Genomic DNA, 24,703 nt, shown 5'->3' on the forward strand with positions numbered 1-24,703 from the left:
GGACAGTGTGGTAGAATGAGATTTTTTAGGACTTGGCTAAAAAGAATCTACGAAATTGCATGCTTTTAAGTCCAGGGATGGCGTCTTATTTCTCCTTCAGTTTTCAGTGCCTATAGAGATCGGCACATGGTAAGAACTCCATTTTTTGTTCAATGAATCAATGAAAAGGAATAAAAACTAGTGGAAATAAGAAGTAATCACATTTATCAAATCTAGCCCTTTAAATTATGTATCATTTAATGAATAATTCTAAGAAGTTATAAATATGAACAACTCTATGACAAGAAGACAGATGTCTGCCACAAGAATCCTCTTTGTTGTAAGAAGACTATTAAGGGTGTTTATAAAATACTATAAAAAGATTCTTTCAAGGGGAACCACTTTGAAAATTAAAAAGTTTGTAGAGAGGAAATGTCAAATATATGTCAAAATTCCCTAATCATATTAAGCCATAGATTCTTACAGAAATACAGCAAAACTGAATATCCCCTAGAGCAGGGGCCCCCGACCCTTGGGCCGTGGACGGGTACCGGTCTGCGGCCTGTTAGGAACTGGGCTGCACAGCAGGAGATGAGTGGCGGGTGAGCTGCCGAAGCTTTATCTGCTGCTCCCATTGCTACCCATCGTCCACATTACCGCCTGAACCATATCCCCCCCACCCCACGCCCGCCCCCCCATTCCATGGAAAAATTGTCTGCCACGAAACCGGTCCCTGGTCCCAAAAAGGTTGGGGACTTCTGCCCTAGAGATACTTTGCCTTATCTGTACTTCCATTGGCATTTACTGTGCAATATACATTTTTTGATAGCATTGAAAGTCCTCAAATATCCTCTGTGAATTTAACTTCTTAAAGTTCCTGAAAAGTCACCTAAAGTTCTCTGGTTTTGGAACATTGGAGGCACAATTCTTAAATAGGTGACTCCTAATGATGAAAGGTGAATTTATATAACCTAAATTGCCTCAGAGTGTGGATCTCTGATTTTGTTTATGAAGCGATATGTAATTTGACCAGAAGATGGCAGCATTCTGAAAGAAAAAAAAACCAAAACAAAGCAAACATGAAAACAAAAAGCAAGATACAGCAATTACCATGCTTTTTATTGTTCAAGGTCTTAATGATGACACTATTTTAATTAGGGTTAATTTTTTTTGTATATTATTCTTTTCAAGGTCTGAGATTTCCTCATTCTAAGAAAAATAACGAGTAATTGTAAGAGCCTACCTGTACTATTTCCTCATCAAAGAAGAAAGTCCTTTGAAAGATAAAATAATTATCTCTAGATAGGAAGGAGGCCCTAGATAGAATTTTTTAAATGAAGTTATTTATTTTATTTATTTATTTTTGGCTGCGTTGGATCTTCATTGTGGTGCGCAGGCTTCTCATTGTGGTGGCTTCTCTTGTGTAGAGCATGGGCTCTAGGAGCACGGGCTTCAGTAGTTGTGACTCGTGGGCTCTAGAGCGCAGGCTCAGTAGTTGTGGTGCGCGGGCTTAGTTGCTCCGCAGCATGTGGGATTTTCCTGCACCAGGGCTTGAACTCGTGCCCCCTGCGTTGGCAGGCAGATTCATAACCACTGCCCCACCAGGGAAGTCCCTCTAGATAGAACTTTAAGTTAGTAGTGTAGTTTTACTTCTCTTGGAGTAAAAATAATATCTTAAAATAATACATATGGAACTCAAATTTAGGTTCCAGAAAGATATTAAATGTGTTAGAATTTTTCTCCAAAATATCTGTTTGGGTTGAAGGAATGTTCTTGTATGCTGTAAATGCATTATATAGAAACATAATTTAAAAAACATGAGGGGCTTCCCTGGTGGCACAGTGGTTGAGAGTCCGCCTGCCAATGCAGGGGACACGGGTTCGTGTCCCGGTCTGGGAAGATCCCACATGCTGCGGAGCGGCTGGGCCCGTGAGCCATGGCCGCTGAGCCTGCACGTCCGGAGCCTGTGCTCCGCAACGGGAGAGGCCACAGCAGTGAGAGGCCCGCGTACCGCAAAAAAAAAAGAAAACATTTTTCCATGGAGAATTATCTATCTAGGTGTAAATTTATTTATTTAGAAATATTTAAAAGAAGAAAAAAGCCCTATATCAGCCTGAAAGAGTAACAAAACTAGAACTTCCCTTATGTGTGTAACTTACTAACAACTTGAATTGAATTGAAAAGATGCACAGGGAAGCATATAGCTCATGTCCTTGTAATGTCCCTTGCAATTTATACAGCAAATGGAATTATGGACAATCCACAATGACAATATTCTTCAAGCCAGTTAAATGAGTAATGTTGTTTATTCTATGTAACTCAGAAATATGCTAGCATAATTGTAAAAAAAATAATAAATACATGATGTAACTAATGAAAAACACTGAAATGATTTAAATTTTGTGCCTGCTGCTTTGAAATGGCATCGTATAGTTTTTGCCACATAATTATTTTCTGGTTTGATGGCAATATTTTAATGAAAGTTTTCAGGCATTTTGTAAGAAAAAATTACATTTAGTATCCTATTACTTCAAAAAGCTTAAAAAATAGTGTATCGGCTTGAGTCTGAATATAAGCAGGTATCCTTGGGGCCTATTCCTGCCACCCAGGCATCTCCCTAGTCAGAATATATTCCTTTACTCCCCTGAATCAGCCTGACCTAATTCCCTCCATCCATGCTTGATCTGACCATTTGAGACCCAATAGGTGTACTTACCACTGAAACCCATCCTTCTTTATCCCAAGAAGCTACTGAAGCTTCTAGAGCTCAGCCCCAAACTGAACATCCAGTACTCCTGGCCAGGCAGGGTCCATCCCTGGTCATTGCATTGGACCTCTTTCCCAACACAATTCCCAAGAAATGGACTCTTATGGGAAGGATGTTTCTTCAGTACTTATTAGAGCGGAAGAAGAAATCAAGCCCCATAATAGACAAAAAATTATGTCATGTAGACCCCAAAGCAGAAAAAAGTGAAAGGCTAGGCAAACTGCTAAACACATTTTATTCTCTCTGCAAGAATACAATTATTCATTTTAAACCTCTGTCATCATCAGTTTTTTTTTATTGTGTTCAAATTTGTTAATCTACAGTTCAATTGTTGGTCAACATACAAACTATTTTGTAATATTTTAACATGTCACCTGATCAGCCTGTGTTCTGACTTAATGTTTTTAAAGAAAACCCATTTTTAAATATTTTTCCCTCCTTTGGGGGATATAAGCTCTGCCTTTAGCTGGGCCTATCAAGGAACTGAAGAGCGGTACTCATTCAATTTTGGGTTGTGTGTACCTATCTTTAGTCCTGTCTGAATACAGTTTCAGTGACTGACAAAAAAGTACCACCATAACCTTGAATTTGTGGTTTCATCTTGCTCAGTGTTCTTATCTCTCAGACAGAAGCAGAGAGGAAATGTGTTCCCTGGCAGTCATATCACAGCTCAGGACACAGATCCCTGTGATAGGATGTTAAAATTGAAGTTGTGATTTAAACCCTAAAGTGACAGATGCGATATCAAAGTGAGTTGTGAGACAGAAAAAAAGAGTATATCTTGCAAAAAGTATTTGGAGGAGAAAGCATTAGGGCAGGGGTCCCCAACCCCTGGGCTGCAGACCGCTAGCGGTCTGCAGCCGGTTAGGAACTGGGCCACACAGCAGGAGGTGAGCGGCGGGCTAGCGAGCAAAGCTACATCTTACGCTCCCCATCCCCCCATCACTCGCGTTACCGCCTGAACCATCCCCGCCACCACCCCCAACCCACCCCGGGTCTGCTGAAAAATTGTCTTCCATGAAACCGGTCCCTGGTGCCAAAAAGGCTGGGAACCACTGCATCGGAGAACTCTCAATTTCCCCCGAAGAATCTAATAGCATCAGGAATCAGAAGGTATTTGGGATAAAGTGATTGTGGAGAGAGATTTGGGGGTGCTATGAGTTCTCTCCCAAATCTTTCCCTATAAGGAAAGGTGAGTAGGGAGCCTGCTCTAATTTCAAGGCTGGTTAAAGGGACTTCAGTGGGATCATTCCGACATGGAGAGGATATAGTGACACATATATATGGGGTCCACGGGAGCCTGACAAGACCTGATTGGGCTGCCTAGCTGGGGATGAGCCAAAGGAAAAGTGGCTGTCCTAGTATCAGGTGAATTCCTAGATTGCTCAGGGAAAAGGCAGTGTTAGTGTTTCTTAGGGATCTCAGATGTACCACATGGCATCATTTAAGGACCTGCTCAGAGGGCTGACTAGAGGTGTAAACTGGCCTTAGCAGGGAGAAGCTAAAAATGTCCTTACATTCCTAGGGGCTGCAGGAAAAATAAGGGACCTGCAAAAATAGAAAAGAGAGTTACATTAAGAGAATTAGAGATACAGTAGCTAATGTCCAGGATGGCCCCCAATGATCGTTTTCTCCTGGTCCACGTGCACAGGTTAGTCCCCTCCCACGTTGATCAGTATTGTACGACCAATAGAATATAACAGACTTTATGGTGTGGGACTTTCAAAACTAGTTCATAAAAGGCATTGGAGCTTCTGACTTGGTCTTTTAGGTTGCTTACTCTGGGAGAAGCCAGCTGCTATGGTGTGAGGACACTAAGGCTGTCTCATGCAGAGACTCATGCAAAGAAAAAGCAATTTGCCAGCTCTGTGAGTAAGCCAGTTTGGAGGTGGATCTTCCATCCTGAGCCAACACATGGCTGCAACCTCATGAGAGGCCTTACAGTACTAGACAGAACTGCGTGAACAGGCTACTCCTGAATTCCTGGTCCATGGAAACCGTGAGACACGATAGATGATCACTGTGGTTTTAAGCCACTAAATTAGGGTTGATTTGTTATGCAGCAATGGATAACCAATCCAGATTCTGACACTAGGAATGGGGTGCTCCTATAACAAAAAACCTAAAAACTGAAAAAATGTGGGTGTGACTTTGGGTTCGGGTGGCAGGTGAATGCTAGATGGACCATGAGGGGAGTGATATTGAAAGACTAAAGGACGTCAAAGATACTGTTGCATAAGCATAAGCTGGATGGCCTTTGAGGAAGCTTTCAGTTATAGTTTAAAGAAAAGCAAGGAAAATGTTATTAGGAGAAAAGGGATCTTTTTTATCTAGTGGCAGAAAGTTTAGCAGTACTGTTGTGTAGTAATGTGGAAAGTAGAAAATGTACCTCAGGTACTTAGTAATCTAGCTAAGGAGATTTCCAAGTTGGGTTAAAGGTGCTGCCTGACTTCTTATTATACTAAAATGCAAAAGGGGAGAGACAAGTTTCTTCCCAGTCTCTGTTTCTTCCCAGTCTCTCCAGACAATAAATGTTGCTAAAATTAAGTGGTTTCTGGGTAAGATCAAATCCAGGTTACAGCCAAGACAGTATGGTCTAAAGGTAAAGTCCTCAGATATATATATCTAATATATATATCTAAGCTAATACTTCAGAGAACTGTTCAGACAAAAAGCTCTCCAAGGGTTTTTGGGGTATATGTCACAGATCTTTACATTAAATAATAGAGTTTTTAAGAATCACCAGGGCATTGTCTCTCAGAAGCCTCAATAGGGGTGTCTAAGGTAGAGAAAGGTTTATCATGAAGAGATTTGTAAGTGTGGCTTTTGTCTAATGGAGTGAGCCCTGATAAGACCAACAGGAAATGTACAAAGTTTTAAAGAGGTTGCATTAGTAGAAACATCTCCATCTTGGATCAAAAGATTCAGAGACAGTGCAAAAGCAATAGAAGGCCATGAACCTCCCAACCCTCTACAGGCAGAAACAAAGATGAAAACTGCTCAGTTGTAAAAACATTGGTCATTTCATAAGAAAAAGGAACGAATCAAAAGGCAGAGCTAAGGGCATCTCAGAAGGCTGAACCAGAAACCACGTAGTAGCAGAAATGATTCCCAGCCAAGAACCTTCAAGCATATGCCCTGCTGTTTTTTAGACTTTCTATAGACCAGTGACTTCTAAGTGCCTCACATTTTCCCTTTTTTTGAATGGGGGAGTTTATAGTGGTTATGCTGTGTCTGTCACACCATTGTATGTTGGGTGTGTTCACAGGTCTTCAGGTCAAGAGGAACTATACTTGAGGGGCTGTACTTGACGAACTGTACCTGAAGAGTCTCATCTGAACCTGGATCTGATTTATACGACAAGACCTCAGACTTTGCAAAGATGTCATGAGATGAGTTTTAAGGAGGCCTCTGGAGGAGGTGAATGTCTTTGCATGTGGGAGAGACATGACAAATTGTGGTAAAATGGCCCTCAATAATTTTCACTTTTGTAAGCATGCATTTGTTTAGTCCCTTTTTACAATGAACCAGAGCTGGTCTGTGTGACCAACAGAATATGGCAAGCATGCCAGTTTGACTTCCTTGGTTTCTTTTACTCACCCTGGGGGAAGCCAGGTGCCATGTCATGAGGGCACTCAAGTAGCCCCACTGAGAGACCCACATAGAGAAGAACCAATTTTCTAGCACTCATCTGCTAGTCACATAAGTCAATTTACAAGTGGATCTTGAAGCCCCTGTAAAGCTATTATATGACAGCATCCCAGCAGGCACCTGTCTGCAACCTTATAAAAGACCCTCAGTTAAACCAGAGTTTCTCTCAAATTCCGAACTTACTAAAAACCATGAGAAGTAATAAATTATGCTTCAAGCCACAAAGTTTAAATATGATTTTTTACACAGCAAAAGATAACTGATACCGCAGGTGAGGGATCCTTGAATATCTCCTAGACCGACAGAGCACGCATGCTCGTCCAGTGAGGACTTCTCTGTGCTCCTCTCCCTTTCACCTCCCCGACATAGCTGCTAGCAAGTGATGTACATGGTGAGCTAGAATGGAAAAGGAAGCTAACCCTCCACCCCCAATCTTCCCTGGCTGCAAGCAGACACCTGCCTTAGCAGAACAACACTAGAAGAGAGGGGAGAGCCTTACAGAAAAGGAAGACTGAAATGTGGATTATTATAGGGACAGAACTTTTTCATTTCTGATTCAAGACAGCAGTATTCCAAAAATTCCATATTTTGGAATTTAAAATGATTGTGTTACTTAACAATATCTGGAAAGAGCCACGAGAGTCCCTAAGTTCTTGTCTAAGCAGGGAGGGAGAAAATTAGCTGCCATGGGTGCTTGTTGTGGAAAAATTAATTTGTTTTGTGATTTCTTCCATTAGGTGGTACATGTTTAACAAGACTACATTCCTAAAAAAATTAAACAATGCAAGAAAAGATGATAAATCTTCCCTCAATAAAACTTCCTCTGCCAGCCTCTGTCTTTCTTTCCATTATTATCAAAAACATCCTGGAAGCATGTATACTTAAAATGGGTACATTGTATTGTATGTAAATTTTATCTTAATAAGGTTGATTTAAAGAAAAAACACTGCTTTTCCTCCTCATACCTACTCTACTTCTTTATTCCTTATCTTAGACAACGACCCTATCATTGTATTACTTTTCCAAGACACACATTTTGAATTCACACTTAATCCTTCCTTTCTCTCTTCTTTTTTTTTTTGCAAAGGCTCAGTTTTTAAAGCCTATCAGTTCTACCTCCAATAGTGTATCCTCCCTGTTCCTTATTGTTGCTCCCTTCAGGTCATCACTCTCCCTGGCCTAAATCATTGTCACAAAAGTTTATCTGCTCTTCCTAGCTCCTTTCAACATCTCCTAGACCCCCTACACTCTGATTTCATTTTTTCCTGCATTTGTGGAGTTCTAGTTCTTTAAAATATAAATCAAATCATTTTGTTTTCTTATTTAAAAGCCATCCTCGCATTTCCCTTAAAGTAGATTTTTGGACGGGGCATTGAAAGTTATCCACAAACTTGCCCAAAGGCTATTTTAGATACGTTTTCTGCCAGGTAGAGTTATGTACCCCATTCTTTACTCAATTACCAATAAGCCGTGAGGAGACTGCTTTTTTGTTTGTTTTCTGATGTTTTTTACACTCTATTCCTTTTCCCCTTTCCTCACCTGGGAAACTCCTAGTTATTATTAAAGACCACATTCCATTGTCATTTCCTCTGGGAAGTCTTACCTAAGGGTTCCCATCTTCTCTAACAGAACTAATACATTTCTTAAACATTTAATCCTTAGATTCGGTATAACTTTAATTTGGTACTTATTACATCCTTTCATAACCACGTGTTTGCTTACATCACAGAGTGCTCCCCATGAAGGTGAAGGCCATGACATGTGTGGTGGAGACTGCAGAGCTACTCCCAGATTCCCCCTCCAGGGCCGATTCCCCTGCTCCTGGGAATAGTGGCTGCCAATGATTACATCTGTTTCCCTCTTTGGGAAATGCCCTTGACAGCCAGGAACTGCCTCATTCAAGACTACATCACTTTCTAGGGGCAGCCTAAGAGTGCAGGGATACAGAGATCCAGCCTCCCTGTCTCAATTTGGGACAACTCTGAAGGGCCACCCAAGCTCCAGAGAGCTGCAGAGAGTTAGCCGAGGCTGCAACTGTTACTGCATTGCAGCTCAGCCAACTCTGCTCTCTGACCAGTTCTGCCTTCCTCACTTCTATGCATGTCTGTCTCCCAAGAACACTCACCACTAAAGCTTCTCCGGGCAATTCCTGGTCCCGGAGTCTGATTCCAAAGATTCCAATCATGTCATTTCCCGCCTCTGTTTTTTCTTAAATTCTATCCCAGTGTCCAGCACAGCTGCTTACACATAGCCATAGTGGGTTCTTATAGTTTTTTGGGAAAAAAAAAAAAGAATTGAGTTTTATAACATTAATGTTCACAGCATTAATAGTATTAGAGTTCAGCTACATTATTAATTAGAAAGGCTTTTGTTTAATAAAATGTAGAATAATTTCATAAGGACATGAATACATCACTTAGATATATTACACATGGCTAATAATATTTTTCTTTACATTCTGATTAAGTTAAGGTGTTCTAATAAATATTTTAGAAGTTCAATATTATTAGCAACAAAAAAATTGCTCTTTAACAAATATGCAAGTCCTTTTTAGTCTATGTAACTACATAAGAGGATATTAGAAATTCAGATAAAAATATTTGTAGAACTATCATCATAGTGTTATATTATATTGTATTTAATACAGAAAAAAACTACAGATGTGCTATAAGTAGGGAAATAATTGCACGATTTTGATATATTCACGAAATTCAAACTGTAAAATTTAATACTTAGTTAATATTTGCTTAGGAAATACATTTAAGTGGAAATTCTACTAGTTCTGAATTCTAAATGTTTTTATCTATTAAAAGTTATTTAAAATTCTGACTTTACTCCCCAATAGACAGTAAAAAATAATGTAAAACTATCTATCTACAGCTCAGTGTCTGCAATATAGAATTTAATAATCTGCTTCAGCAGAATTCCAGACCCAGGCTAAGTCGAGTTGCTCTGATCCAGAGTCTGCTCTCTCTCCCACTTTTTTTGTTTCTTATTGGCACCCGGAGGTTGTTGCCCTAGCAACAGAGAAGTTCTGGAGGCAACTTCGCCAGGATGCTCTTGGAAATCAGAGGCTATCTGGACCCAAGAAAAAATTCTCCAATGTTTTCCTCACCCGTATAATTCGTTTAGTCTGGGATTTAAGCAAAATTAATGCTATGGATTGATCAAAGAGGATTTTATTCAGAAGGCCAATATATAAAAGGGATAAAAGTAAATAAGTCTGGCTGGGGCAGAGAGAGGAAGGCAGTTCTGGGGGTGCCCAGAGTGCACAGTCTGAACAGCACTGATTTATTGTTATTATTGCCTATTTGTATGATTCTCTGCATTTCACAGAATGACTAATGTAGTAAATTCCCATTCAGTAAATTACTATAGTATTTATACAAAGGTAGGGCCTTCAACATGAATTAGCAGAACAACAACAAAATAAAATGGATAAAGCAATTTACAGTAAAAAGGAAACAACTGTTTTCATGAGTGTCAATTGATTTTCCTTTGAAGCAGTTGACTAATTCAGAAGTTGCCTGGATTGCACCAAGTTGTCACAGTGGAAAGAACAGAGAATCACTAAAAAGTGAGAGTGACAACAATAATCTAAGGAATACGAATCATTCATTCATTCAAAAAAAAGAAACTAGCATATAAAATTCTCATTAAATAAACAGAATATCAAGAATATTGATATTTTTCAAGTGATTGTGCCTTGAAAAAGATAAAGAGTGAAGATATAGAGTAAATGACACTTCATATTTTTGTTACGACACCGACTGTTTAGATGTGTATATTCAGAATACTCAAATGCTTGGTTGCTGTTTTTACTTTTTCATTTAGAAATCTGGTATGTGGTAGACAGCTCAAAACTATAGTCACAAAAGCCCTCTGTATAAACTTTGTACAACGGCTACTGAATATTCACATGGAATCCCCAGTTAAACATTTCAACTGACTTTAACTGTCTTTAAGAAGTGAGGGTAGAGGCCACCAAATGCCAGGGGCAGCATTAATTATCAGTCAAAGAATCAAAGTAGGGAATCAGAAAAAGAATGGAAACACTAAATATATAATTAGAACTTGGGGACAACTCTGTTTGAGATGAAGAGAACTCTGTGAAAATGGCTTATGGGTTATTATTATTGCTCAATGCTATGAATTATATTCTTGGTTGCTGTGATGTGGCATGCCGTTGGCTTGCCATTTTACATTGCCCAGAAATAACTGGAAGTTGTTATTTCTCTTGGATGAAAATATGAGCTGGATTCGAGAAGTAACATCAGCACATGGAAAAACTAAATTTTCCTCATTGTAATGATGATAACATACAAAAGTACTATTCATATGACCAAATCTTAGGTTGCAGAGATTTTTTTTTTTTTTTTTTTTTTTTACTGTTTCTTGCCCTAACGGAATCTGTTCAATTCTTACTGTCCTCTCATTTTTATGTTCCATTTTCCCCATCATTCTTTTGGTTGTAGGAGTTCTGCTCCAGACGTCTAATTAGCCAGGTTATTATAAATGAAACGCAAACAAAATAGAAAAACAATTTTTCCAACTCAAAAAATTACTTAAACACCATGTGCTCAGACTTTAGTATTAAGGATCAGTATATCTGGATGCAAGTTGTACTTATTCTTGGCACAATGAAACTCCTAGATTCTGAGTGAAAAGTCTTAAGTGAGGAGGTTACTGTGGAGATCAAATAATCCATCCCAAACAAGACTATCATGAATTAACATGTAAATAGATTGGAAACAGATGTCAGTATCTTCAAACAAAGGAAATGAGAGAATTTTGAATAATTTTAAATAGAAAAGCAAATGGTTATGAAAAATGTTTCTATTTTTCAAAGCCCAAGGTTAATGAATTACATATTTATTATTTCAAAATCCAGAATATGTGAATGGAATCCTCTACACTTTAGAATCAGAATTCTAAGAAATATCTCATTATAATAATCACAGAATAATTTCCTTTTTAGAAACATTTTTTCCCCAGCTCTCTGGTGGCTCAATTTTCCTTAAAAAAGCTATAAGATTTGGCTTATTTTTCTTTCTCATAAACAATGAGGATCTTAGTGAATAAATACTTCTTTAAAAATCCACATACTTCAATGTTATTGCTTGGCTATGTCAAAATTAAATTGCCACATTCAAAAGCATTACAATTAAAGGCATTTTTCTAAGACCATTACATTTTTGTTTGCAAAGTGGTAAATTGTACTAATTCAAATTTTTTGATGTTTCAGACTAAACTTTAAGAATTCTATGTGTGTCATTTTTCCTTTTACTATGCTATTTTCTTTACTTATCATATGTGACATTATGAAATACTCTTTAAATTCTAGTCAATTTTATATGTTACCTAACATTTTCCCCCCAAGAGTTCAGTAAAAAGGAGTATTTGCAGTTCCCATTTGTAAAAAAGACAATGTTTTATCCCTTTATTTTGTTTTAAATAGTGAGCAGCATTAGAGAAAATCACTAGCTTTGTTAAAAAAAATCTGATAATCACCTAAGCAAAAATATAGAATAATATCCTGGTAAAACAAAATAGGGACCTACGAAAATTCTGCATATGAATTGCGTTTTAAATGATACTTGAGAGTGATGTGATTTGGACTCCTGAATCTACATGCTATTTTTCAATTTTAGTACCTACCATTTAATATGTCACAAGCATAATGACTTTAGCTTAATGATCACATGTACGAGATATGTGATTGCATTTAGATATAAAACCTGGTTTACATTGAAAGTAATTATGAGGAACTTCTGATGGTTTTTCTCTTCTTTCTTGGATCAGCCTTAATTTCCTTAATATGCTGTATAACTGGGACTAATGCCAACAACATTTTATAGTTTCATAGCAGATTAGACCATATCTCATTGGGTGAAAAAAGGAAAAAAATAAGATCCTGTTTTTAAATGACTTAAACGTTAACAGCATTCATTAAAAATAACGTAATGTCAAAATTCATACACAATGTCATCACCCTCCTTTTTACCTCCACTTCAAAACATTTATGCTTTTTAGGGAGGACAATACTATTGACAATTGAATGTCAGACCCAAAAATTATTGTTTGCGTCTATCATGCCAGAGGGGAGAAAGATAATAGATTGTATGTAAGTGTCTCACTAAGCTGACTATAGCATAAACAGTTGTGTTTCAGAGTCACATTGAGAGATTTTTTTTTTCTTCAACAATAGGTTACACTGACCATGCAATTTTTGAAATTGTTGGTAAAAGAGGCTAAAATATCAGGTTGACTGTGGCATTGGAGTACTTTCTTTTTTAAAGTCATCTAGAAACGATCATGAACTTGCAGTCAGGACATACTCCTGAAGCTTTATTTCGGTCACACTGCAGCAGTATTTAGGCAGGATTTACTCTGAACCATTCTTGGGAGGAGTTGGCAGTCTCCGGCATTCAGCCTGCCCTCAGCTCCCACCCCCTCCATGAGCTGCTGTCTTCACCCTCATCTATCTCATCGATATTTTGGTGGTAATGATGAAAAGATTAGGGGTGTTTTCGGTCTGTGGAATTAGAGCTACTGTTGCCAACTTGAGCTGGAATAAGATATATTTGTCTTTTTTCATCTTGTAGCAATTACAATAATGAAGGTTAATAATTTCTGCTGTTTTTTAACAACTTCAAAGGAGGGTTATTTTGTAATTCCAACATTCAATACATTCTGACATGAATGTTAATATCTTCCAACATTCCTTTAGATAGTTTAGGATACACTCAAAACTATCTAGCTGGGGTCCCCAAATGCCCAAATGATTGAGGTTCTCATTCTGGTCGTTAGAATTCTATCACATGGCAACTAGTGGGGTTGTCTTCTCTATGAAGCTGACGTTACTATACACAGCAGAACACCCTCTCTGTTCCTCCAGTACTTATTTTACAAATAAAATATGTTGTTTTTCTTATCTCAGCCTTGGTCTCTTTCTTCACAAATGTATGATTAATACTAATTTAATGACCACCTACACTAATCAGTATCTTTAAGAAAAACAACAACCACAACAAAACCTGTGGGGTTTTAGTGCCCAGCTTTAAAATCTTTCACGTAACAACCCTATATTAATTAATGCAGGAACAACTCAAGCAACTGAATACCCTGGTTAGAGGGATGTCAGAACATTGTTCTTCAGTGAATGAAAGCACTGTATAAGAATTGATATGACTACACGTGCGTTGTTCGCAGAAGTGTCTAGTGTGAAAGGCATTATGAGACTGCCTCAAAGGAACAAAACCAAGAATTTAAGAAAGAAATTGATGAGATTTTTGGCATTAAGCACCAGACCTTGTTTTTACTAATGTGTTTTTTGGTAGTGGATATCCTACCTTTTAACTTAAAAATTTTTTGTGTCAAATACATTTCAGAAATCTACTTTAATGCTCAATTTTCAGCATGATATATACACAGTATTTATGAAAAATCTGAAGATTACTCATTGGTCCCCTTCTAATAATAAATATAAAAGTAGAAATCTTATTGAAAAATTGGCACTTAGAAATCCAAAGACTTTACACACAAAAGGAAAGCCAAATATTTGTGGTAGTCAGTCACCATTATAAATAGATTCATAGCAGCAAATCAAATGTAACTTTAAATAATTCTGAAATGAAAGTAAGCATTCTGTAAAAATGTGACACTATGGAGCAGAAGGCTGGTTCATTTTAGGTGGATGTTAGAAGTAGGTGTTTTTTGAATTTAATGTTTCTACTTAATATTAAAATTGAAATTTTAGTTCATAGTGAAAAGAACAGCTCTGTAGGATACTAGAGTTTTCTTTCTTTTCACAAAGAGCCCAGGCTGCCATTATTCCCAAAGCTCCAAACTGAGGGGGAAAGTGTCTGTTTAGTATCTCATAAAATAGGTAAAATTCTTCATTCTAATATTTTAGCCCAGGAAAAACTAAAAACATAAAATTGATCCATGGCTCAAGACTTACTTTCTAACTTTAGTAAAAAGGGAATACTCAAAATAATAATAACACCAAAACCAGCAAAAAATAAAACACACACATACTCATATTAAAGCAGCCCTTCTGCCAACACAAAAGCCTGTTTTTCAAGCTTACTTTTTAAAAAATTTTTATTGGAGTACAGTTGTTTTACAATGTTGTGTTAGTTTCTACTGTAGAGCAAAGTGAATCAGCTATACGTATACACATATCCCCTTTTTTGGATTTCCTTCCCACTTAGGTCACCACAGAGCACTGAAGAGAGTTCCCTGTGCTATACAGTAGGTTCTCATTAGTTATCTATTTTATACATAGTATCAATAGTGTATATATGTCAATCCCAGTCTCCCAAGCTACTTTTTTAATTGGTCATTTTCTTTAAGAAATTTCCTATAAGTCAGTTGCCTTTGATGGCAGAGTGTTTTCTTCCCCTCTGGGTACCTCTCATGGCCAGTTAGAGAATTTGACTAAATTACAGTTCAGTAGCTGAACAGAGTTGCATTTCCAGTTGTCTAACTCCACGTGCAGTATTGATCAAGATGTGTTAAATAGGTGTCTTGAAGTGGAATATTGTGTTTCAAGGCCGTATCAATTGCATAATGATTCTCATCACTCACTGACTAGTGAGTTGTGGCATCACTATGAAGTTGTGATCGTGTGCCCAGGTCACACCTGAACAGCTGGATACATCTTCACTTCTGATTTTATTCCAAGTTGGCAACTTTTCAGTTAATATTTGATTTGAAGTGCATGAAAAAGTATGTTTCTGTTCAACAACTGATTTTAATTATTCCTTAATTTTGCCTGTGGGGTGAATAGTTTGGTCAACTGCTATGGCAAAACATGAACAATTTGAAAAAGGACCCATTATAAAGTATTCTAAGGGATTAAAGTCCTAGGAAAACTGATGGTTTTATGTTTCTCATTCTAAAACTTTACTGAAGATGGTTACCATAAAAATATGTACATTGCTCAATGGAAATATATTGACCACATTTATAAGCATGGGAGCACTGAAAAAAGACTAAGGAACTGCACACAGAGTTGTAGCAATGGTTACAAATTATAAGGTGACTACACTCTAAAATATGTATGTTTCAAGGGAGAAATAGTGGATACCAACAGTAATTATTCTAAAGTAAAAGATGAACACAGAATAAATGTTAGAGTGAAAAGAACACTCTTAGGGACAATAGAAGGTGCTTAAAAAAGCTAATTTAAGCATAAATACCTTTAAAAAAGGGAATTCACCTTCCTTTCTACTTACTTCTTTTTTTTAATACATTTATTTCTTTATTTTATTTTTGCCTGCATTGGGTCTTCCTTGTTGTGTGCGGGCTTTCTCTAGTTGCAGCAAGCAGGGGCTACTCTTCATTGCAGAGCTCAGGCTTCTCATTGCAGTGGCTTCTCTTGTTGCGGAGCACGGGCTCTAGGCACGCGGGGTTCAGTAACTGTGGCACGTGAGCTCAGTAGTTGTGGCTCACAGGATCTAGAGCGCAGGCTCAGTAGTTGTGGCACATGGGCTTAGTTGCTCTGTGGCATGTGGGATCTTCCCGGACCAGGGCTCAAACCTGTGTCCCCTGCACTGGCAGGCGGATTCTTAATCAATGCTCCACCAGGGAAGTCCCTCTACTTACTTCTTATATGTCAGTCCCACACCAGTCCCCAGTGTTCAAAAAACCAATGCTCCAATTATTCCCAAACCTTCAAGCTAAAACTCTTTTTTTTTTTTTTGCAGTACGCGGGCCTCTCACAGCTGTGGAGCGCAGGCTCCGGACGCGCAGGCTCAGCAGCCATGGCTCACGGGCCCAGCCGCTCTGCGGCATGTGGGATCTTCCCGGACCGGGGCACGAACCCATGTCCCCTGCCTTGGCAGGCGGACTCTCAACCACTGGGCCATCAGGGAAGCCCCAAGCTAAACCTTTTAAGAGGCTTTTATCTTTTCCCTTAATAAGAACGTGGTAAAATGAGATTGTTGAGTTTCATATTTGAATTTTGCATTTCAACCTTCTCTAGCGTTTGTGGAAAAGAAAAGCACCACGTCACTGCAGTCTGCCCACTGGCACACATTATTTTTGACCCTGTTTTTTCAGTGTACCACAAAATAGCATTGGGTAGTATGTCATTGGTTCCTCCTATTTCCTGTATATACAGCACTACCATACAGCATGTCATTGCATTTCATTGTTTACATGCCTCCCTCCCTTGCTAGACTGTGAGATATTTAAAGACAGAGAATATATTTTTATTGCTCTCCAAGTCTTTTTTATCTTGCATAACACGTGGCACATCGTAGGTGTTCAAAAAATATTTATTCCATCAAAAATACTCTAGATATTCTTGCAGGTGGACATACACAGTACGTTTTAAATTCAAGTATTCTCTTTTTAGTTTTATTTCAGATTTGCCTTTTATTTTAAAGGCAGGCAGAAAAGCAATCCAAACTTGTTTCTCTGTGTTAAGCTAACACGGGCATTTAAAAAATAATTCGACACTATGATTTTCACTAAACTAGGAAAGGTTATTTTGGAGCTGCTGGGACTTTAGATATTTGAAGTAGTAATTACTTCCTCCATAAATGTTACCTTTAGAGCCAAATACTGTTTTCCTGTTGCAGTTCAACATTTTACTTAAAGGAAAATGTCTTCTATTCACAAGTCATTGTGCTATACTATTACATGTAGTAATTCTCCTTTTCATTTGTTTTGGTAGCATTGTAAAGTCTATGAAGCATCATAATAATAACAATAGTAGCTTACATTTTTTCAGTATTTTTTCTGTGCCAAGCATTTCGCTAAGCACTTGACATGTGCTGTGTCATTTAATACCCACATAAAACTTATGGTGTGTGATCTTATATATCTCTACTTTTTAATCTATCTATCCATCCATCCATCCATCCATCCATTAATTTTCCCATTGGTAAGCCATTTAGTCAGAATAATAATACAGGGAGAATCACCTTTACATTTTGCATTCTTGGTTCTTTCAAGTTCTGAGTATCCAGTAATAAAATTTAACACCATATTTTGCATACTTCTGGAACAGTGGCCTATGCTAGTAAAGTACGTGTGTAAGCATTTATGAAACAAAAAAACCAGCACATATTGGGCTGTACTTAATTAAGTACTATCAAGTCACTGCAACTAAGAATCCAAGAGTAGGTCTTCTAAACTGAATGGATGAGACATCAACTCTTCCCTGAAGACAGTCAACACTTCATGTGGAAACTGCCTCTTATAATTAACAACTTACCATAGACTTGGGTTTGGTTCCAGAACTGGCCACTGGGGTGGAAGATGGTAGGTCAGTGGACTCGGTGTTAGAAGACACATTTATTTGTGTCTGATTTACCGAAGGGTTATCTGCTCCACTCTCAGATCCTGATTCCAGATCCTATGAAAAAAATGCATTGATATGAAGGGCATGTCCACACTCTCTACATGCCTTTCTCCCACCTCCAACACCTTTCCACCTCCTCCTTCTCCTAACACACATGGACACACCACAGAGTTATCACAACCGACAGTGACACATCACCCATAACCATGCATTATTTTGTATTAACAATTGTACTCTTCAGAGGGTCTGATTTTAGAATGCAAATACTGAAGAAGAGGTAGTTAACTACTTTGATAATTTAACAGCTGATTGTGCAATGGAAAGGGCAGTAGGGGCAGCTAGCCGGGACACTGCAGTAAGTCAGGAGGAAGAAGCCCACAGACAGCCCTTGCTCGTTGTGTGACTTTGAGTAACTCACTCTACATCCCTTTTGCAACAGGGTTATGAGTGTCAAATGGAAAGACAGTTCTCAGTTCTTCTCACCTCACTCTCTTCTATGTTCCCGTCAGATCTCCATGGTGACACCGACCATAATAGCCTGGAATCATTTAGCTCAAGTGTATGTCTATCTAACGAACTATAAGCTGTTTGAGGGCAGGAATTACGCTTTGTCATGTGCGATTCAATTCCCTCATTTGAAAATGAGTATAATGATACCATGCACTCATACAGGTTTATGAAGATTAAGCAAGATAGATGCAAAGTGCATGTAACAGGCACATAATCATTTTCATTAAATGCTGGGCATTACTGTAAATACTGTTATTATTAACATCATATGCCTTCTGAGCAACTAGTGCACAGTATGTGGAGAAGACATGTCTGTTGAATGAGTGCAATTACACGGGAATCCCTCTAAAGGCTGTGCATTTAATTTACCAAATGATATCTTTGTTTTATACGTGAGAACACAGAGGAAAGGCAAAGGTGAGGAGAATGCAAAGGGAAGAGAGTGAAGGCACACATCACTCTATAATTTTAACCTGAGAAAATTATGATTTGATAATCTTTATGTCCACTCCTTCTACATCTCAACTTCACCATGGCCCATATGGTCAAATATCATCTACCCTGCACCCCGACTCTCTGGCCTTAACTCTCTCATTCTCTTATTTCTGTATGCTCTGCCATACTTGCTGTTTGTCAGTCCTCCTAGTACATCAAGGCGGTGTTTATGGCAGGGACTATGCCCTTTCTTGTCCCTTGTCCAAGTATTTCCCTTTGCTGTCCCTTTCTTGTCACTGAGCTCTCAGTTTGAATATCACTACCTCAGAGAAACATCCTTTGACAGTTCAAGCTAAAATATTTTCCTCTCTTCAACCTCCACAGTGTATCATTTTCTATTTTACAATCTTATTACCTTGTTAATCTACCACGTATCAACAATATCCATCCATCATCTCTACCTATGTATGTACGTATGTATCTATCTCTCTATCTGACCATCTATCCACCTTTCATTCATTTCTATTTCAAATCTTTTTTGTCTCCCTTTTTTGGAATCTATGCATCACAAGAGCAGGGGCTTCACCTGTCTTGTTCACTGATACATTCCCCAGGCTTAGAATAGTGCCTGGCACCTAGACTATGCTCATAAATATTGTTTTATGAAAGAATAACCAAACTGACAAATATTAATATGTAACCAAGGAGGCACAAGATCTGTACACTAGGAACTACAGGACACTGATGAAAGAAATTGAAGAAGACACAAATAAATGGAAAGATAGCTCATGTTCCTGAATTGGAAAAATTAAAATTGTGAAAAATGTCCATGCTACCCAAAGTGATCTATAGATTTAGTGCAACCCCTGTCAGAATGTCAATGGCATTTTTCATAGAAATAGGAAAAAGCAATCCTAAAATTTGTATGGAACCACAAAAGACCCTGGATAGCCAAAGCAATCTGAGAAATAATAACAAAGCTGGAGCCATCGCATTCCCTTATTTCAAATTATAGTACTGTAGTAATCAAAACAGTATGGTACTGGCATAAAAACAGACACACAGACCAATGGAATAGAACAGAGAGCACAGAAATAAAAGCATGCATATACAGTCAACTAACATTTGACAAGGGGGCCAAGAATACTCAATAGGGAAAAAATAGTCCTTTCAATAAATGGTGTTGGGAAAATTGGATATTCACATGCAAATTAATGAAATTGGACCCCTATCTTACACCACTCACAAACCTTAACTTGAAATGAATTAAAGATGTAAATGTAAGATCTGAAACTGTAAAACTCCTAGAAGAAAGCATAGAGCAAAAGCTTCTTGATATTGGTCTTGGCAACAATTTTTTGGGTATGACACCAAAAGCACAAGTAATACAAGCAAAAATAAACAAATGGGACTATATCAAACTAAATGGCGTCTGCACAGCAAAGGAAACAATCAACAGAATGAAGAATGCAGCCTATAGAATTACAAGGAAATGTTTGCAAACCTTAGATAAGGGGTTAATATCCAAAATATATAAGGAACTCATTCAACTCAATAGCAAAAAACAAATAATCTGATTAAAAAATGAGCAAAATACCTGAGTAGACATTTTTTCCAAAGACACACAAATGGCCAACAGGTACATGAAAAGGTTCTCAAGATCACTAATTATCAGGGAAATGCAAATTAAAACTACAATGAGATATCACCTCACACCCGTCAGAACAGCTATCATAAAAGGGAATCCTAGTGCATTGTTGGTGGGAATGTAAATGAGTATAGTCACTATGGAAAACAGTATGGAGGTTCCTTAAAAAATTAAAAATAGGGCTTTCCTGGTGGCACAGTGGTTGGGAGTCTGCCTGCCAATGCAGGGGATACGGGTTCGTGCCCCGGTCTGGGAAGATAACACATGCCGCGGAGCGGCTGGGCCCGTGAGCCATGGCCGCTGAGCCGGTGCGTCCAGAGAGAGGCCACAACAGTGAGAGGCCCACGTACCGCAAAAAAAAAAAAATTAAAAACTACCATATAATCCAGCAAGTCCACATCTGCATATACATCCAAAGGAAATGAAATCACTGTCTTAAAGAGACATCTGCACCCCTATATTCATGGCTGCATTATATTCACAATAGCCAAGACAGAAATAATTGAAGTGTCTATTGATGGATGAATGGATAAAGAAAATGTGGTATATATATATACAATGGAATATTATTTAGTCATAGAAAAGAAGGAAATTCTGCCTTTTGTGACAACATGGAAGGACCTGGAGAGCATTATGCTAAGTGAAATGAGTCAGACAGAGAAACACAAATACTGTATGATCTCACTTATATGTGGAATCTAAAAAAGAGGCCAAAATAGAAACAGAGTGAAGTGGTGGTTGCTAGGGGCAGGAAGGTGGGGAAAATGGGGACATGCTGGTCAGAAGGTACAAGCTTCCAGTTATAAGAGGCATAAGTTCTGAAGATCTAATCTTCATTTTGGTCACTACAGTTACCAACACTGTATTATATATTTGAAAGTTGTAAGAGAATAGATATTAAATGTTCTCACCACACACATACACACATACACACAATTGTAATTATACCAGTTTATGGATGTGTTAACTAACCTTACTGTGGTAATTATTTTGTATAAAAAACTGTATCAAATCATCACATTGTACACCTTAAACTTATACAATGTTATATGTCAATTCTACCTCGATAAAGCTACAAAGAAAAAGAAAAGAAAAAAGTGGAAAACAAAGATAAAAAAGAAAGGGTACAAAAGACATACATAACAATAATAAATACGAAACATAATACTAAATTCTTTAAGTGTGTGTGTGTGTGTGTGTGTGTGTGTAAAACATATAACCATAAACAAATTTCTCATGCCCTGAGTGCTTTCAGATTAAGGGTCATCTATTCTTTTTTTTTGCACGGAAAAGACATTTTACATTTTACCGTAAGAGAAAAATGGTTCATTAAGATTTCAAATTGAATCAACATCAAATGGATAGTTATAAATAGCAGGTAATTTATAAACATCAAATGCATAATCGTAAGTAGCAGGTAGTTTATAAGCCATTTATATTTTACATTTTTGTTTATCAGAAATCATTTGCACTAATTTTGCCTTCCTATTTATGATTTGATTAGGCAACTAACAGGGTAACCTTGCATCCTTCTAACAATACAATAATTCTGAGGTGAAATAATAAACATTAAAAAAATTTTTTTAACATTTAAAGACAATACTCTACAGCCATTCTCTGCTTCCATGTTCACAAACTCTATGTGGAAGATATTATTATCACTACCTGATGGATGATGAAGCCAAAGCTTAAGGCAAGTAACTTGACCAAATTCATGTTCTGTGGCAGGCTGACATTAAAGCTCAGATCTGCCTGACCCTCACTTGTCAGGCTCTATCAAGGCAGCCTTCTATACATTTTTACATTTACCCTTATTTTAATATGTTTTTCTCTTTGAAGCCATTCTTAAAGACTCCAGCCCATATTATTCTTTACCCCCTTTATTATATGTAGAACTCACTCCAGCATTTTCTTATAAATAATCTCAAACTGAGGTCACTGTTTCATTGTATGTCTTGCCCTCCTTGCTAAACTGTACGCTCACAGTGGAGTATGAGGGTGTGGCAGAAGGGGTTTCTCCTCTGAATCTGGGACAGTACTCCTTGGTGGACAATCAAGGTCATAATTACTTGTTATAATCCACTTATTCCATGGTACAATTATCAAAAGGAATGGAAATCGCATGTGGAAAAAATTTTGATGACGAGAGAATGTTAAAATTAGCTTTAAATACCAAGGAACAGAAATAAAGAAAAAGGGACAACCTAGAAAAACACAGACACAAAAAGAAGTTTCTGGGGATGCAGGCTATGTCTTATTTACGTTTAACCCAGTGTCTGATGTGAGTGAGTACATGAGAGAAGGCAATGGTATTAACAAATACTAAATATGTACTCTGTGCCAGATCTTTGCATCTCACACGTGTTCTTTCATTTACTCCTCCCAACAAGCCCTTAAGTAGGAAACAATGTCTCCTTTTTTTACATGAACATGAAGTTGAGAAATTAAATACTTTTCTTATGTTCTCAGATATTCAGTTGTAGAGCTGGCATGTGAACTCAGGCCTGCAGACTCCAAAGTTTATGTTTCTACTGTATTATTTGGCCTATTTCAAGTATCTGTTGAAGTAAAAACTCAGAAATACATCTTTATTTACAGAATTAACCATTGTTCATCAAGGGTGGTGATGGTCCATGAGATAGTGCATACAATATAAAATCCAGTTTACACTTTAAATGGAGGCAGAGATGTAGATGCAGACAAATCCTAATCATCATCCACCTTAGCTCTTGTTTTGCATTGTCTTTACCACTCAACAAAGAACCGTACCTAGCAGGTAAGGGCTGTTTTGCTCTCTGAGATGGAGACAACAATATGGAGTTGTATTTAGCAGAAATCTGGGCTGTGCTTTTTTTCCCTAAATACATGGGATTGAGGAAAGGTCAATGTAGAGGGAAAAGGGGAGCAAGTAAAGAGACAGGGAGAGATCAGCAATTCACACCAGAAAACTTTCAAGAGAAAATGTATTCCACACCTACATTAATGGCAAAAGTACTGAGAAGCATCTCCTATTGAAAAATTGGGCTTTAAAGTGTTGATGAAAATGAGTTTGAAGCTTCTACACCCTTCATATGTAAACGAGAAAACATCCCTTCTTTTTGGCCTCAGGAGATCACTTTCACTGCATTTCCTCCATCTGGGTGCCTGTCCTACTAAAGTATGTGCAAGATGCTATGGCGTCACCAGGGAAGGAGTAAGCGATTCTGTCTGGGAAAACAGAAGGAGATTTAGGGAAGACTTCACTGTAAAGGAAACATTTGAGATGAATCCTGAAGGATGAAGAAAAATTATTAAAAGAAAAATGTCATTCCTACCAGCTTTCTAGGTCAAAGCATTTAATTTCATATTTATTCATTTTTTAATCAAAAATGTTTTTTGCTCAAGCTATCAGATTTCCATTATAGCCAGATAGGAAAGGCAGTATGGGATAGTGGTGGAGTGACATGGCTCTGGATCAAGACTGGCTGAGCTTCTGTGCCAGCTCTGGCACATACAATTACTGTCTCTATTCTTTTTACTCATCTGAACAATGTGTAAGGAATGATTGTGTTAACATACATAATGCATTTAGAATAGTATTAATACTTCGTATATACTTAGGTTAGCTATTATTTTAACTTGTTTATTGACTTTGAAATATTCTGCACCACAGTCAGAATGAGTCTTGAATAACTTCAGAATCAATAGTAGAACTATACAAATTAAAGAATTTGATACAGAATAGTTCTATTTTGAAAGGTGCTTATATATATATTATATATATATATATATATATATATATATATATATATATATATATATATAACATTTTCCACCCCTTTGATCTTAGGTAATTACAAAATTTCTTGACTTAATGTGTTGATTACTGAATATCAAAAGTGATAGATTAATTGAAAAGGAATGCATGGCTTAATTATAAGTAAATTCTACCATCACATTTGCTAGATCTGCAAAAACTAAGCCATTTAATTGAAGCTAATATTAAATATGTAAAGTGTATAGACATTTTGGAACCTATGTCTTCTAAATTTTATTTTAAGTGTTAGAATCTGATAGGAGTGTCTATCTTATTTGAAATTAATGCACAGTAGAATAAAATTTTCACCTCTGTCCTATTCATTGTGTTTCACTAAGTGAATTTTAGAGTGTTCTCAAGCTGATTTCATCTAAATTCTTTTTTGTGATATGCTTGGTTAGTTCAACCAGCATCCATCCATCCATCCCTCCATCCGTCCATTCACCTACCCACCCACCCATCTATACACCCATTCATCGACCCACACATTCATCCAACCAACCATTCATCCATCCAACCATTCATCCATCTGTCCAGCAAATATTTATTAACCATCTTCTATATGCAATGTAAATTTGTGGGACACTGGAAATAAGACAC

At 37.5% G+C, this 24,703-nt stretch overlaps 1 protein-coding gene across 3 annotated transcripts in view; it reads right to left on the reverse strand.

Moving 5' to 3' along the window:
- Positions 1–24,703, reverse strand: part of DLC1 (DLC1 Rho GTPase activating protein) — a 408,689-nt gene that overhangs the window by 281,646 nt on the left and 102,340 nt on the right. For all 3 annotated transcript variants that reach the window (XM_081220746.1, XM_081220747.1, XM_081220745.1), the window contains one exon: positions 17,628–17,768. In XM_081220746.1, the coding sequence (XP_081076872.1) occupies positions 17,628–17,768 (141 nt within the window). The remainder of the gene's footprint in view (positions 1–17,627; positions 17,769–24,703) is intronic.

This window comes from Mesoplodon bidens (assembly GCF_964165515.1).
Source record: "Mesoplodon bidens genome assembly, chromosome: 20".
In the NCBI taxonomy this organism is placed as follows: Eukaryota; Metazoa; Chordata; class Mammalia; order Artiodactyla; family Ziphiidae; genus Mesoplodon; species Mesoplodon bidens.